The following is a 16,951-nucleotide window of genomic DNA, read 5'->3' as shown; positions in this document are numbered from 1 at the left end:
ACCCGCCCCCGCCCCTCACTCTGACCCGCCCCCGCCCCTCACTGCGACCCGCCCCCAGCCCTCACTCCGACCCGCCCCCAGCCCTCACTGCGACCCGCCCCCGCCCCTCACTCCGACCCGCCCCCAGCCCTCACTCCGACCCGCCCCCAGCCCTCACTCCTACCTGCCTCCAGCCCTCACTCTGACCCGCCCCCGCCCCTCACTGCGACCCGCCCCCAGCCCTCACTGCGACCCGCCCCCACCCCTCACTCCCGACCCGCCCCCAGCCCTCACTCCGACCCGCCCCCAGCCCTCACTCTGACCCGCCCCCGCCCCTCACTGCGACCCGCCCCCAGCCCTCACTGCAACCCGCCCCCAGCCCTCACTCCGACCCGCCCCCAGCCCTCACTGCAACCCGCCCCCAGCCCTCACTCCGACCCGCCCCCAGCCCTCACTCTGACCCGCCCTCACTCTGACCCGCCCCGGCCCCTCACTGCGACCTGCCCCCAGCCCTCACTGCAACCCGCCCCCGCCCCTCACTGCGACCCGCCCCCAGCCCTCACTCCAAGCCAGTGCTGGTTCCCTACCTAGCCTCAGTCTCCAGGGTTTTATTTCTCTGCTGTGTCAAGACGACATTTGTTAAACTTTATACCCACTCAATGCGAGTTTCTGCGTGCTTCAGAGTAAGCGATTCCACCGGTAACAACTTAAGCTTAATGTGGTCAGCTAATAGGTAGTTTTTAAAGGTGACTGATTTTTTCATCCAGTTATAAAATTTTTGGAATTAAAAGAGATATTAAAGATTACCTAGACCAGGACTTATCTAAATTTTATGTACATACAAATCACCTGGTTGGGGTGGGGCGGGGAGCTCTTACTAAAACTCAGGTGGACTCAGTAGGTTTAGAGGGCCTGGGATCCTATTTTCTTACAGCTGCCATGTGATGCTGGCCTGGGGACCACATTTTAAGCCTCAAGAGTCTTAAAAAAAAAAAGAAGGAACCTGAAGTTTTAAAATCTTAAGCCAAAAGTAATAAAGCCAGGATTAGAACTCGTCTTGTTCCCAGCTATAAGGCACTCTAGTACTGTGCTGTTCGAAATGTTAGCCGCATTTGGCGATTTCCTTTTAAATGAATTACTATTCAATAGAAGTAAAAATTTAGTTTCTCAGCCCATTTCAAGTGCTCCAAAGCCACGTGTCTCGTGGACTGACAAAGGTCGTTTTTGTTATTTCAGAAAATTCTATCAGATAGCACTGCTCTAGATTCTGAGATAAATAAATGAAAAAGCTTTAGCAAAATTTTATCCAAATCTTGATGCATGTTTAAAAAACTTCCCAAGAGTCACCACTGCCCGCGCCACCCCACATCTTTTTCTCCGTGCCCGCGCCACCCCACATCTTTTTCTCCTCCACGGAGAAGAACCGGGGAACCGGAGAGCGCACAGGGGCCGGGCGCAGCCTCAGGTCCGTGCAGCTGAAGCGGCCGTGGCTGCAGGTCTCACACTGACCTTTCACCTGCTGCTCGGGCCCCCGAGTGTGGCTGGCGGCACTGGGCATGCTGACGTTGTTCCTGTGGATGTACTTGAGAAACACCTCAGCGTTCCGCCGCGCCAGGGTGCAGGCCTGGGGGAGACAAAGGTGGGGGCCCCCACACGTAAGTCCAGCAGGTGCATGGGTTGCAGGACACCGGGTAGGGGCTCTGCAGCTCTGGGTGAGCACAGCCCTGGAGGCCACTCTAGTTCCTGGACATTCCAGTCCCAACGCGGGAGGCTTCCCCTTTTACTGAGTAAAGAATTGCTTCCTGTGCCTCTCCCCTAAAAGTCAGAGCTCAGCCATCCCTTGACTAGTGTAAGTTGAGGATTACTGACATTTGCTCTAGGCTGGTTTCTGTCTGCCACCAGAAAGCCTCTTGTGTGACCTTTACATCACTTTAACATTAGTTTAAGTTAGACTTCGGAAAGCAAATTTGGGAAACAAACCTATTAACCACACACTCCAACTCTAAGTGCATATTACCCAGTTTTAAAATTTTATTTGTCCATCACCCCTTCCCCCGCACCTCAATAACACTAGTAAACATTCCCTCACTGGAGATACTGTTCTGCCTAAAGGAGTAGGAGCTACGACACTGCCCCTTTCGGACTCACAATAGCAGGAAGGCGGAGAGGACAGGCCGTCCCAGGTTGCTGTGCCCACGGGGGAAACTGAGGCCCCAAAGGGCAGAGGTCATAAAGCCAGCCAGGGCTAGAATCTAGGTGTACTGACGGTATTTCTAGTTTTGCTCAAGACCACAGATGTTCTGAATTTCCTTAAAAAGCAGTTTTTTTCCCCTGATTGTAGAAGTAATATATTTTTAATCCATAGTTTTCAGAATTAAATTATTTCTAGACAAAACTCAAATTTTAAAACCTTTTTACACTTAGCATCTGATTCTACAAATTATATAGTAGAAAATATTTTAAATGCTGCATTAGCAACAATGGCTTCAGAGAGCTCTGGAAAAAGACTGCTGGTGGGTGCACCTAGGGGCTCAGGAATCTGACGGCTGGATGGGGGCCAAAGCTGAGAAATCCAAAGCAGATCAACTAATGCAGTGGTCCCCAAACTTTTTTGGGCCACGGACTGGTTTAATGTCAGAAAATATTTTCACGGACCAGCCTTTAGGGTGGGACAGATAAATGTATCACATGACCGAGACAAGCGTCAAGAGTGAGTCTTAGACGGATGTAACAGAGGGAATCTGGTCATTAAAAAAATAATGAAACATCATTCACACTTAAATATAAATAAAATGGAAATAATGTAAGTTATTTATTCTTTCTCTGTGGACTGGTACCAAATGGCCCACGGACCAGTACCGGTCCGCGGCCCGGGGGTTAGGGACCACTGAACTAATGCACGCAAACGGAGAGCTCGATGTCCCATTGTTGGGCATAAACTCCCACCACAGGGAGTTCCTGACCATGGTTTTAGGCACACGTGAAAAACATCTAATGAAAACATTTCCCTTTTTCCTGCTTTAAAAGAAGTGTTGAATTTTATAAAGAAATACCTTTATACTTCTATTTAAGATCTTTGATGTGCTTTACTTAATTTGTTTTGTTTTAAATTTTGTTTTATAACAGGGGAGACTATTAAAATCATCTTAAGCCCTGTGTGGAAGACTTTCTATTGAATCTCATTAGTAGGAGCTGATTCCTAAGGGTTCTGATGGAATGCAGGTGCAGGCACCAGACAGATGGGAGGACGGCCGGGGAGGTCCTCTTAAAAAAATAAAAATAAAAGACAAAGAGGCGGTCCAAACCCTCATAAAAAAAAAAAAAAGAAGGCAGTTATACAGAATTGTAGAAAATCAGTGGCAACATGTCAGGGAGCAGATCATGACACTTGAGAGTAAATGGAGCCTTTCACAAGTTTTCACACCGAAGACTCCATCTGAGAGAAGACCAAAGGCTGCGGGAAAGGGGGCTGGGAGGGATCCCCGCCAGCTGAGGGCCTGTGGGGGCAGCCCTGGGGCTCCGCCCTGGGAAGCTGAGGGCCCGTGGGGGCAGCCCTGGGGCTCCGCCCTGGGAAGCCGAGGGCCCGTGGGGGCAGCCCTGGGAAAGCTTCAGGCCCTCAAAAACAAAAGGGAAAAAGGACGGTATCTCTCCTGTCATTCTGCAGAATACACAGTGTTACATTGATCAGCAATGGATAATTAGTATATTGATAAATAAATAAGATGTCTACAGAGATTTCTTTTAATTCTTGCCCTAAATACTGCATTATCCATTTATTTTTAATTTTTAGATTTCTATTTATTAATTTTGAGAGGGGAAGGAGAAAGAGAGAGAGAAGGTGGGGGGAATAGGAAGCATCAACTCCCATATGTGCCTTGACCAGGCAAGCCTGGAGTTTTGAACCAGTGACCTCAGCATTCCAGGTTGACGCTTTATCCACTGCACCACCACAGGTCAGGCGCATTATCCATTTCTTAAAGATTTATTTTAATATTGTTTTATATCTTGGTTTATCTATTTCATTTAAACATCTTTTATTAAACCAAACATAACTGAGTGAAAGTATGTATTTTTCTCAGTTAACATCAATGGGATATCAGGATATTTGAACATGGCACCAGCAGTGTGGTGTGTGCTGACTGCCTAACCATACAAAAAGTGCTGAGAGAAATAAATATTTGAAGTGTGAACTTTCAACCTGTCAAGTTAACCAGCTGATCTCATCTCTACAAATACCTTCTTTTACATAAGAAGCTAGAAAAAAACAGCAGTATAAAAAACCTATATGAAGCGGTGTGTGTGTGAGAGAGTTGGGGTGAGGGGGAGAGTGGGAGAAAGAAAAGAAGGAGGAGGAGGAAGAGAAAAAAGAGGAGAAAGAGGAGGAGGAAGAAGAGGAGGAGAAAGAGGAAGAGGAGGAAGAGGAGGAGCGGGAGGGGAGGAGGAAGAGGGAGAGGAGAAGGGAAAGGGGGAGAATAAGGAGGGGAAAGAAGAGGAGGGGGAGGGAGGAGGAAGAAGAAGAGGAGGAAGAGGAGGAGGAGGAAAGGAGGAGAAAGGAGGGAAGGAGAAAAAGAGAGGGAGAGCAGAAGGTATATGAAAGAACAGGCTACAGTCCCAGACCTTGGATGACAATGTGCTCTGACCTTAAGAAAGGCCTCCTTTTGTTCCAAGTGTTTACTGATGAGTGGAATGACATGGTCGATCTCGGCTGCTGGCCCCAGCTTGTCTCGTCCACCACACCAGTCCTCATCTCTCCGGTATTCTTGCTCTAAGCTCTCCAGGACACTACAGACCTAATGGATCACGGAGGAAAAGACTCAGTAAATTAATTGGTTGGGAAGTATTTTCAGAGTACCTTTAGCAGAGAGAAGCCTGCACAGATGCACAATTTCTCAGCTCAGTTTGTAGATTCAGGGTGTGCAGTGCCCCTGCGGCATTTAAAAGCAATCCAGGAGGAAGTGACCCAGCATCTGGACCTCGGGACACAGCCTGAGACTGAGATAGGGATTTTGGAATCATCTTCTGACAGTCAATAGCTAAAGGCTGAAGCTACAAGGATTGATGGTATCACCTAGGGATACTGTATAGAGATAGAGCAGTAATTTTTGAGTTTTTTTAAAATGTATATTTTATATTGCTATAACTTTATGATCACTCTGTGAATTAGGCAGTACAGGACAATGAGATTTGGAGAAGACACTCGGGCTGCCCAGCCCTCGTAATTGTCCCATAGGAAGCAGTTTCAAGCAGAAGTAAAGGAGGAAGCTACCTACATACTGCGTGACTTATGGGCCACAAATTACTGTTATCTTTCTCCTCCCTAGTGGAAAATATCCCAGCAAAAATGTCTCAAGAAACTACCATATGACAATGACATCTCCAAGCTTTTTATTGCAAAATGTACATTTCTTTCAGAGGGATATCAAATTTGGGTTAACCTAAAGGAGAGGTAAGAAGTTTTTTATAGTTTGAAAAATGCTGAGAAGCCATGCTCTAAATCAGTGGTTTTCAACCTTTTTATACTTGAGGACCAGTGAAAACAGAATTATTTTGGGGACTGCTAAGACAGAAATCACGCTGAGCATAAGTGAATTTGACTAAGATAATTGGGTGTATAATCTTCATACAACATCAGGGTGGTTAACTCTTTTGCAGACCTGCAGGAAATTTCTGGCAGACTTGTCCATGGACCAGTGGTTGAAAAACACTGGTTTAAATTCCTTTAAAAATGAACTCAGAAGAGAGAAAAAGCAAAACTATTTCAAATGGGGCTCAGAGGGAAAGTTAGGTTGAGGGGAACTGGCAGGAGACCCAGGGCAACCTAGTGCAGGGCCTAGGGAAGGACGCAGGAAATAGAAACCCATATTCCCAGATCTGCCTTCAAAAGGCTTCGATGAGTTGCTTGGCATGGGAGCAGGTGAAAGCAGAAAATACGCATCCTTGGCTTCCTCTGACTGAGAGTCATCCTTTCTGATAAAGAGTGTGGCACTGGATAGGACATGTACAGTACTGAGTTATGAACTGAGCTCCAAGATGTCCCAGGCAGGACACTTCATAGCCAACATGCTTCCAGACATGAGGGCCCTGTTCCTGGGCGCTAGCTGACTTCCTAGCATGGCGCAGCTCTCTTTAGGCAAAGCATGAAAACATTCAGGATGGCTCCCAACTTGAGAGAAAACAGACATTCAAAAACTCTAAGAAAAACAGTACTCGACACCTGTCCCATACTAGTACTAGATTTAAAATTAAAACCAATCGGTTTGGAAGCTGAAAAGATGATCAAGCATACATCCTTTAATTTAAAAGGCAGAGAAATAGAAACCTTGAGAGATAAAGTGACCTTTGGCAAAGTTAGTTCAGGGTCAAATTTCCTGACTCTTAATCTAGTACTCTGTCCCCTTCAGCAGCTTGATCCATTTCAAATTCAAATTTGTGAGAACAGAAAGGAATTAAGTCTCTCTTTCTTTCTTTTTTTTTGGTATTTTTCTGAAGTGAGAAGCAAGGAGACAGAGAGTCAGACTCCCGCATGTACCTGACCGGGATCCCTGGCATGCCCACTAGGGGGCGATGCTCTGCCCATCTGGAGTGTTGCTCCATTGCAACTGGAGCCATTCTAGTGCCTGAGGCAGAGGCCATGGAGCCATCCTCAGTGCCCGGGCCAACTTTGCTCCAGTGGAGCCTTGGCTGCAGGAGGGGAAGAGAGAGATAGAGAGAAAGGAGAGGGGGAGGGGTGGAGAAGCAGATGGGCACTTCTCCTGTGTGCCCCAGCTGGTAATCAAACCCGGAACTTCCACACGCCAGGCTGACGCTCTACCACTGAGTCAATCAGCCAGGGCCTAGTCTCATTTTTATATGAACATTCAGTTGTCCATAATCATCTCTTTGAAAAACTTTACTATTGCTTTGCTCTGTCAGAAACTAACTGTCCATATATATGTGGGTCTACTTCTGGAACCTCTATTCTGTTCCAGCGAGTCTATTCTTACACCCAGTACCATCTGTCTTGATCACTGCAGCTTTAGGGTAAGTCTCAAAATCAGGTAGTGTAACTCTTCCTTTTCAAAGTGGTTTTAGCTACTCTAGGTTCATTGCATTTCCATATAAACCTTAGAATCAAATATCACTTTTTTTTTTTTTCAAAAATGTTTGCTGTAATTTGGGATTGTGTTGAATTTATAGATCAGCAGGGAAGCTCTTTATCGTCTTTGTTGCTCCCACTTCCATGGCCATTGAAGACATCCTTTCTCTGAAACAGAAAGGACTGAGAGGAGGTGTGGAGACTGGACCGCTGGCTGCAGGGCCTTCTGACAGACATGCTGGCTGTGCTCCTAGGCACTTGCCCATGGTTTCTATAAGCCACTCAGAAGACAATGATTCTCTGATCTATTTCTATAAGAAAGCAATTGGAAACGAGGAAAAGTATCTTACAATGAATAAAATCACTTCTGTTTTAATCCTCTACTTCATGGAAAGAATTCCCTAACAGCTCCCAAATCATTTAAAAATCCTCTTAACTCTTGTGTGCATTGCTGTACAGATGTGATGGTAATGGGTCTGCCTCTTTATGGCCCCACTGTACATATTTCCTGCCTTTTCTCCCACAGAGACATCATCCCACCAGTTAGGCTGATAGTTCTCCATTGACTGAGAGCTCTGTTTTCTCTGTTAGACTGGGGGCCCCAGGAGGAAAAAATGGTATGTTTTTCAAGCAATGCACAGTCCTAGATTAGACTGTGCTCAGCAAACTGTCACTCTCCTCTCAACTTTCATAGGAGGCATATACTTTTCTGCATCATTGATGTTGGCTTGGCCATATGACTGGTTTTAGCCAAAAGGATTTAGAGCGTGTGACATAAGCAGAGACTCAAAATACACTTTCACAGATTTTGGGCTCTTGCACTCCAGCCTTTCACCCTAAATGCACCTCAAGTAGTCACTAGTCAAGGAGGATGAGAGACACAAGAACAGATCTAGTCCCAGTCTGCAGCTTGGGGCCAGTCCTGCCACGCTCAGCCAAGTCCAGCTGAGCTCTGGGTACTTAAACAAAAAGGGGAAAAAAAAGAATGCTTATTGTTTTATATCATTGAGTTTTGGGGTAATTTGTTACACAGCATTATTGTGGCAATAGCTGACTAATATACCACTCCAGTGTAGCATTCAACATACACCCACCCTATTTCTATTTCAACAGCTAGATCCAATGAGTTTGAGAAATTTATAAGAAACAAACCACACGGTCCACTTCTCTAATGGAAAGCATTATATGGAAGCCAAGCGTGGTGTCTCCACAAATCATTCTCTACTCCCAACTGTTAGTACCGAGAGGACTGGCTTCCTGCTGTGGTATTTACCACAGATTTGCAGTGTGAGGCAGAAAATAACCCTCCGTCAGCCTCAGCCTCACCCATCCCACAGCCCTTTCCCTCACCTGCTCAGAAGTTTTGTAAAAGGCCACGGAGGCATTGACCAGCTTTAGCCGGTCTTCCATCTTCAGCATGAGCTGCTGCCAGTGGAGGGCCACCTTCTCCGCACAGTCCCGGATGGCGTCTGCGTCGTAGTGGCCAGCCTGGAGCAGCGCCTCGGCTTTCTGCTGCACCTGCAGGGCGCTCTGGTGCGTCTTCTGCAAGGAAGTGGCATGAAAGAGGGACTGGGCACAAGGGGAGGAAAGAAAGGTCCATGGGAACGACCCAGGCGTGGTATGGGAGGGGGTGGAGTGAGGCGTGAGTGGAGAGATGCAGAAAAGTTAAAGAGCTTTAAATGACTGATTCAAACATTTTGTCATGATGACTAATACATCACTGTTTTAAAAGCATAATAATAAAAAAAATTGAACATCATATATTTTCATTAATTAATGGTTCAGGTCCCTAACTCCTGTCCCCAATTCTTTCTACTTGTATCATTCTGGGTCTTAAAGACATTTCAGTGTTGTGGAAGAGGAACTACAGTTTGGTATAAATCTGCTCTCTGATTGGCTCATACATTAGTTAAATTTCCTTTTCAAATCTAATCATAAACTTGTTCATCATAATGCATTCTCAAAGGCAGTCCCATTTTATAGACCAAGTAAATACAGCGTGTAAAAACATCCCCATGTAACACAACTCTGAGCCAACAATGCAATCATTTTAAACATTAACAATCAGTTGAAAAGGACTCCAGTAGAAAGAATAAATTCGGCAGGTTAATAAAACAGAAGGGTAGCATCTGACACCATCCCTTGGTAACCTCACCAAGAGAACAGAGTAGCTGGTTTGGTTCAACACATAATCCCTACAGTACTGCATTATTTGCGTCTGCTTTGAGGATCACACATACACTGTTGAAGGTTTACTTTGTTATTCAGGCTCAGTGTGGTCTGCATTCTCTGAGGCTACATTAACTGCAGGAGGTGAGGAGACCAGGCAGGAGGACTGGGTGGCTGGGACAGCGCCGACTGGGGTTAAAACTTACTAAAATGAAAGACTGATGTGGATGAGCCTCAGGGCTCCGAAGAGCTAACGACCCAGCCTCAGCCACCGGTTAAAACTTACTAAAATGAAAGACTGATGTGGATGAGCCTCAGGGCTCCGAAGAGCTAACGACCCAGCCTCAGCTACCGGGATCATTCCAGCCCAGTGGCACAGGACGAATGTGGCCTTTGCACTTCGGGGAAAGTACCGCTCCGCTGGCAGTGAAAAGGAGCAGCTTGAGGCCCTGTGACTGCCTCCAGACTTCCTTCTGTCCTCCCCCTTGGGCAGCAGTGCCGGGACAGTTCCCAAGAGCACAGCCCTTCTGCCTGTCCCGGGGGTGAGTACGACCTCCCTCCTCTCCACCTCTACCGCCCCCTTCGCCCTCATTGCGATGGCAGTCCACACAGTCCTGTTTACTTCTCCAGGTCTACCAACCACCTCCTGGCTGCCCTGCCTGTGTCCCGAGCCTGCACCCAGCGCCGCTGTGAGTGCCAGCTCCCCCGCAGCCGCGGCTCCACCGGCCACCGCTTTGCCCAGAGTCGCCTTCAGGCCCCACGACCGACCGCATCAGCACGTGGGTTCCTACATGCTGAACGCAGCTGGAAAAGGCAAACTAACGGGCAGGAAGGATCCAGTATAAATCCCCGGTTTCTTTCTCTGTTTTACTTATTGGCAGCATTTTCTTCTCCTGTTTCCTAAATGCAGAGATATCCCAAGGCCCATTCTCAGGTTTTTGTTTTTTGTTTTTTACTTCTACAGAGTTCTCATCTATTTTCTTGACTCTATTATCTCCTCTTTGTAAATGACTCCCCAGTCTACATCTCGCACCCCAACACCTGCCCCTGGTCTTTAACTGTAGGTCGGTGGACGTGAGGGTAAGCTGCTGCCGCAGCACCGATCCGGCCGACCTGTCTGCCTGCCCGCGTCACTTACACAGGTGCATTCTCAGTCAGGGAGGGAAAGTCTCCCCAGGGAGGGGAGGAACCCTCTCCACCAGATGCGGATGTCTTACAATCAGAGTCTGTACCTTCCCCCCAGATGGCTCCTCAACTTCCACATCTAAAACTAAACTCCCCCTCCCTCTTGAACGGTCTTCCCCCGTGGGTGAGCCATTCTGTGATGGAGCCCTCCTCGCTGCCACCTAACATGAGCTCATCGCCAACCTGGTCTGCCTTCCTCCCCGGGCCCCAGTCAGTCCTCACCACTGCACAGCTGTGGTGCTGTGCTGCTCACCTAGTGAGCTGTCTTGCCTTCCACCCCTAACCCATTCAGGCCGTCCCGTACACTGCTGACAGATGAACTTTCTGTAACAGGCAGTGCTTGGATTAAATGACGTCTAACGTCTTTTCTCTAAAACTCTAATTTTATGCTATAAACACCTCTCCCTTCTTTCAATTCAAAAGCTTTTAGTAGTTCCCTTTCCCTCATTGCTATGAAGCTAAGCCCAAACTTCAGAGGATGTTATTAAAAGCCCCTTGAGAATGCAGTCCTGTTCCCTTACCATTGTCACCTACCACTTCCTTACAAAAACACCACCTTCATTCTCCTGCCTTTACTGAACACCCATCTGCGTTCCAGCCCCTCTCTGAAACTCAGTTCAAGTCCGACCTCCTCCCAAGAGGCCCTTTCGGATAGCCTGAGCCTCACTAAAACTACTTTCTTCTGAACTGCATCACTTATGGAACACTTGGCCGATTCTCCTACTTCAGACTGCGAAACTTTCAGGCAAAGACTATTTTAAAAGTCACTTGAAAAGCTGTCATTTAACCAAGTGCATACTCTGTGCTAGCCACCCTGCTTCTTTTATTCTAGTTTTCATGACAGGACCACAAGGTAAATATCACTATTCCCTTTTCACAGATTAAGAAACTAAGTCTCAGGCTGGTTAAGTGATTTGCCCAAAACTGTATAACCAAGAAAGTAATAAAAGCAAAAGTAAGATTCAGATTTGGTCTAGTCCCAAACCTCTGTCCTTTCCGCTGTATCACATCACTCTCTAACTCTCTAGCAGTAACACAGTATCTACAGTGTCTGATTCAAAGGAAAGATTCACCAAGTGAAGGTTTAGTGAACATGAGAATTATCTGGCCTCTCCTCAGTATGTGAAACCAGCATATAGCTGTCATCATCAACTTGTTGCTACCGTATTTTTTGCTCCATAAGACGCACTTTTTTTTCTCCAAAAGTGGAGGGGAAAGTGCCGTTGTCTTATGGAGCAAAAAATACAGCATTTTATTAAATATTTTAACACACCATTTGGTTCAGAATATATTTTTTCTGATTTTTCTCCTTAAAATCCTAGGTGTGTCTTATGGTCAGGTGCATCTTATAGAGTGAAAAATAAGGTATGTCTTTTTCTCTGACAGTGGAGGAGTAACTTTCATTTTCCTATAATTTATGCTATGTAAGAAATCCTCTTCTTTATCCTAAAAATCACTATCATCTAATAGTCCTGGGAACTCCTTCCTCCTGTAATTTCCAAAATAATAAACTCTTATGCATACAACATATGACATAATCTTGGTATTTCTAGGGTTGAGTGATTATTTTGAATTTATTCCTACTCTTTATCTAATCCTATCGAGTACTATACATATCTTTAAGACATGGATTACCAAAGATGTCAATACTTAGTAGAACATGAAAGAAAATTAAACCAAATCAATTGAATTTACTGTCCAGTTATAGCGACTGGATAGCTGTTATTTAACAATTTCTGCCATATGCTTAAGCTTAAATGCATAAGAGGATTTCAAATAAAAATGGAGTTTGAAATTGAGCTTGTCTCTATGATGTTCACAGTTCTTCAAGACACATCAGTCACAACACGTTGGAGACTAACAGATGAAAACCTGGATTTTCTGATAAGGCTATGCTTCTGGGTGCTGTAAACTACTCGCCATTATGAATGGCTCTGGGGAGTCTTCCTGAAACCAAGGCTACCTCAGGTAAAAATTCTGACCTTCCGTGAGATCAAAACCTTCAAACTGATGAGACCACCCAAGCTATGGTGAGCAAATCCTGGTTTGCCCATGATAGATCTATAAGCCTATTTTCTGGCATAATTATTAAAAATTCCCTCCTTTACTCTTAAAATTGTCTCTATTTTAGCAATAAATTATATGATCATCCTCCCTATAGCTATTTCATTTTCCTTTCTGGAACCCAGGGTTCTTTCTTTGGGCCCAAGAGGTCAAATTACGTTCCCTATCAACAATCATTGTAAAGGCCTTTGGCAACACCATCAGAAAGAGTGAAGTCAAACCAGACCAGTTAGATCTGCTTTCAAGTTGCTTAAATCACGCCTGGCATATTTTCTCCCAGTGCAAGACCTGGCATCAACTGGCACATTTAGAGAGATGCACAACCCTTCTGGAGAAGGACCGTGTGGTGAAATTCTGACTGTTCTCTTCACTGTTGTAGCCATGCTGCAGCCCCTGCCTATGCTGCCCTGCCAAGACCTTCCAGAAACCCTAGCTGCGCTGCCATGCCCTCTCGGAACCACAGGAGCCTCTATCTCAACATCAATCCCAAGAATATCTGATCAAGTTGCACTCAGGCGATTAAGAGACATCTATGTGTATTAAGCATCCTTTATTCTTGAAGGATGCAGTAACATCTAACACAAATTAATACATGCTGCATAGGCAAGTCACGTGACACTCAGTCATTTTGATAGCATTGCAAATGCACTTACCCACTATTTTCCACTAGCTCACTGAGAAGTTCAAGTGTGTCACGATACTAGGTTTTACTTTCCCAATATTTGACTAAAGGATTGAAAATTTAATTACTTGCCAGGCATGTAAACCTTCACATTGGAGATAAACAGGGAGGAGGTGTGGCCCGGAGCTGTCTGCTCTCTGCCTAGCGTTCCTCACAGCTCCGTGGCGCTCCTCTCGTCTGACTGACAAACCCTCGTTCTCTTCACTGCCACCTCTCCATGGCCTTGTCCACTGTGTGCCCAATTCTTGATGGCAACCCCAATCCTAATTTTTCCTTTACAGCAACTAGATCCTAACATGCTCCTGTGTGGGCGCAGCAGTAAAGTGCAACAGAGACCGCTGATAACAAAACTTCTCTCCTCTGGTTAGTTCTTCCTTAGAACTAACTACTTGCCCATACTGTGTGGGTTAATAATAGTATATTTTAAAATCCCAGATAGTATCCTAGTACTAGAAGTGGTTCCCAAGACAATATCAGAAATCTTATTGAAACATGTCATTCTGCTCCTGCGATGTTTACACATACAAGATGATTTCAGGAAAACTAAATGCTTGAAATCCATCAGTACTAGTTTTAAAATAACCAGCAATGACTTGGATTACTGTATTAAAGATATACTTATTGGTATGGACAGTTAAAATTTTGTCATTGTTGCAGAAAATTCTCATTTGCAATATTTTTTAGATGATAACACCTTTGCATTTCTTATACTCAGAAGTGGGTCGAGTTGTGAACTGAACCACAAGTCATGAATGCCTTTGAAGTTTTCACTCTTGATCTCTTTTCCCATAGGTACTAAACTTGTTTTATTTTTATATGACTTACGTGTCCCACTTCTACTCTTTTCCCTACACCACTCTAAAGTAATCGGCTCAAGTCTCTTTGGGATGGATAGTGATCCAGCAGAAAAGATAATTAAAGGTATTATGTAAAGCAAGATAAAATTTATATTAGGTTATTGTAAGTGGAGTTTTATTTTAAAATAGCTTCTCAAACAGCAGATTGAGCAGCGGCTCTCAGTGACGCGAACTGTCCAGTGCAGTCTGCTGGCCGTGCCATCTGCACCTTCTGCGTACACTAAATGTTGAGAAATGGAATCCTAATGTACTAGTGACTATTGCACTTGGTTATCCTCAAGTCTGTGTGATCTTCTTTACATTTCTCATATGGTGCACAGCCCACAATGAATAAAAATCTCAATGGGCCAGGCAGGGGCCTTGATGGTTAAAGGTAGCAATGAGTAAGAAAGCAAATCCACGTTTGCGGTGTGAACACCTGTCTTCTAACACCAAGCCCGCTTGGGTGATGAACCCTGTGTTTGCTTCCCCATCAATTCCTGGGCGGTGGGGAGGCTACCTGGACCCTTTCGCTAGAAAGAGTAAGGGCTTCCTTACACAAAGAACACTCACGTCCTGAGGAATCATCCTGCTTTACCCACAGAGCAGAAAGGAAAGGCAGGCCGATGTAGCCAGATTTGGGCGTTACCTCGATGGCCAGTTGGAACTGCTCGTGCTCCCGCTGCAGCTGCTCTGCTTCAGACAGAGAGCTGGCGTTGACCAGGCTGGCGTTGAGCATTGACTCCCCGTTGCGGATCCATCCCAGGACCTAGGGAGTCAGGGCAAGAACACAGGTAAATGGCCTTTGCCGCTCCCCCCAGAGCTGTCCCCTTCTCTGACGGGTCCTTCAGTCAGAGAGCTGGCTATCTCCTACCCACAGCTGGAGAGAGGATGGGACAGGGCTGGGTCCTTACGACAGTCATCTTCCTAATCTCACCTGGCACCCTGTGCCATAGTTACTTATTTTAAAGACCAACCTTATTCCCAGCTTCATACATTCTTTCCAACCCTTAATATCCCTCTGTTCCAATTTTCAGTTTTCTCATCCACTTGATTTAAACATTACTTTATCTGACTGCATGGTACGTATGTTTCTGAAGTTCCTTCTGGAACACAGAATTGTATAAATTCCTTTTGTTGGTATCCTTTTTTTTTCTTAAGGCCCATTTTAAATATCAATAACTTTTTTTTGTGTGTGTGTGTGACAGAGACAGAGAGAGGGACAGATTGGGACAGACAAACCGAAAGGGAGAGAGATGAGAAGCATCAACTCCTCGCCACGGCACCCTAGTTCCTCATTGATTGCTTTCTCATATGTGTCTTGACTGGGGGGGCTACAGCAGACCAAGTGACCCCTTGCTCAAGCCAGCGACCTGGGCTCAAGCTGGTGAGCCTTGCTCAAACCAGCTGAGCCTGCGCTCAAGCTGGTGACCTTGGGGTTTCGAACCTGGGTCCTCCGTGTCCCAGTCTGACATTCTATCCACTGCGCCACCGCCTGGTCAGGCTTGATAACTTCCTGAAATCCCCCAGACCTAACCCTGCCCATTAGGAACAGTCCCTGCCATCTAGCACAACCACACCCTTCGGTGTGCACCACTTTTGTGGCACGCACCACAGCCTGCCTGTGGTCAGTTATTTTCACCTACGTTTCATTTCCCCCTTGGGATGTAAACTTCCAGAAGAGCAGAGAATTACATCAGTTCCACTTCCATCATGTACAGTGTCAGGCAAAGTACCGTGCATGTGATGGGCATGCAGTAATGTTTTTGATAGGGTGAGTGATTACGTGTGGCAAACACCCAAGTCCCACCTAACCAGTGGGTTCAGCTTCCTAGGCCTTGCAAAAGAGCCACAGGTAGACAGGCTTGAGCACTGGTAGGGAAGCAACCCAGAGGAAGGAGGGAGGAGAAAGAAAACAAGCCAAATAGCATGAATAATCATTATGCTCGGTCATTAGAAAAAGGGAGAGTAAGTTATAACAGATTTAAATTATTTAGAGGCTATGACGAGGCTGAGTAATTTCTAGGTGACCTTAATTAGCACTCGGTTAGGGAATATTAGAATAGAAGCAGAAACAGCTGACACTGTCTAGACAGTCCTTGGTGAAAGGGACATGTGGCAATTATCCAGATCATAGAGTTAGCAAAAATCATCAAATTGGAAGAATTAGGCCTTGAAAATCTACCTTGTATCTGGTCACCAGAAAATTGCCAGATATTTTCTTTATTCGGAAATCTCTGAGTTTTAATAGAGAAAAAAATACTTTTGCAATTTCAAGATCAGTAAATACCATGCATCTGTCACTTCGACATAAACAGAAGTCAGCACAATCTGTTTCAGTTTTCTTTTCTCCTCTTCACTTCTCCATGTTAAACCATTAGAAAAATCCTGAGCCTGGTCTCCTATGCCATAACCCTCCAGGGCATTTTGCAAATTTCTCCCTTGGGCAGAAAATGACTGAGGCCATGCTGTGCATGGGTAACACTGGGGCAGAAATCCTGCTGAAGCTGGGCTCCCTGGATGGAGGTGGGAATTCATGGCCAGTGAGGCAGACTGCGGATAAGCTGCCAATCTGCACAGCAGTTAGCGGCAGGAAGTAACTGTTCAGGGTGTATGTGTGGAATGACTGATGCCGCTGGTGTACTGTGGCTGGCTGGTTAGAGGTGCTAATGATTTCCAAAAGCTGCCTGTAAGATCGGGTACATGCATGCATGGACTGCATGCCCCAAATGCCTCATCTCTTTGCAAAATGGAGCTCACAGTGTATAATTTTGAACTATGTAAGTCCTTCTGCCGTGATTCCTTGCATTCTGCTTGGCTCCAGATTCATTTGTGTGTGTCAAAGAAACATTTTCTCCACGTACATCACAAATCAATGCCTTAGGGGCACCTGGACTCCCTCTGGGCCTCCTGGGCCTTGCTGGAATGTTTTCCTCTCTAGTTTTAGTTTCAGCCAACGGA

General features: G+C 45.7%; 1 protein-coding gene across 8 annotated transcripts in view; it reads right to left on the bottom strand.

Moving 5' to 3' along the window:
* The window catches only part of LOC136379840 (kalirin), a 635,535-nt gene that overhangs the window by 169,341 nt on the left and 449,243 nt on the right, over window positions 1-16,951 (bottom strand). For 5 of the 8 annotated variants that reach the window (XR_010746806.1, XM_066347435.1, XM_066347439.1 and 2 more), the window contains exons 16-19: window positions 14,640-14,759; window positions 8,405-8,623; window positions 4,620-4,769; window positions 1,489-1,603 (exon numbers count right to left, since the gene is read on the bottom strand). Coding sequence is in view for 7 of the 8 variants with exons in the window: in XM_066347435.1 (XP_066203532.1) it covers window positions 1,489-1,603; window positions 4,620-4,769; window positions 8,405-8,623; window positions 14,640-14,759 (604 nt within the window). In the remaining variant the exon portion in view is untranslated. The remainder of the gene's footprint in view (window positions 1-1,488; window positions 1,604-4,619; window positions 4,770-8,404; window positions 8,624-14,639; window positions 14,760-16,951) is intronic. The other 3 variants (XM_066347437.1, XM_066347440.1, XM_066347438.1) reach the window with 1 other exon arrangement.

Source organism: Saccopteryx leptura, chromosome 8 (genome assembly GCF_036850995.1).
Source record: "Saccopteryx leptura isolate mSacLep1 chromosome 8, mSacLep1_pri_phased_curated, whole genome shotgun sequence".
Lineage (NCBI taxonomy): Eukaryota > Metazoa > Chordata > Mammalia > Chiroptera > Emballonuridae > Saccopteryx > Saccopteryx leptura.
Note: the sequence above shows the minus strand (reverse complement) of the source record. Positions and strands in the feature narration are given on the sequence as shown.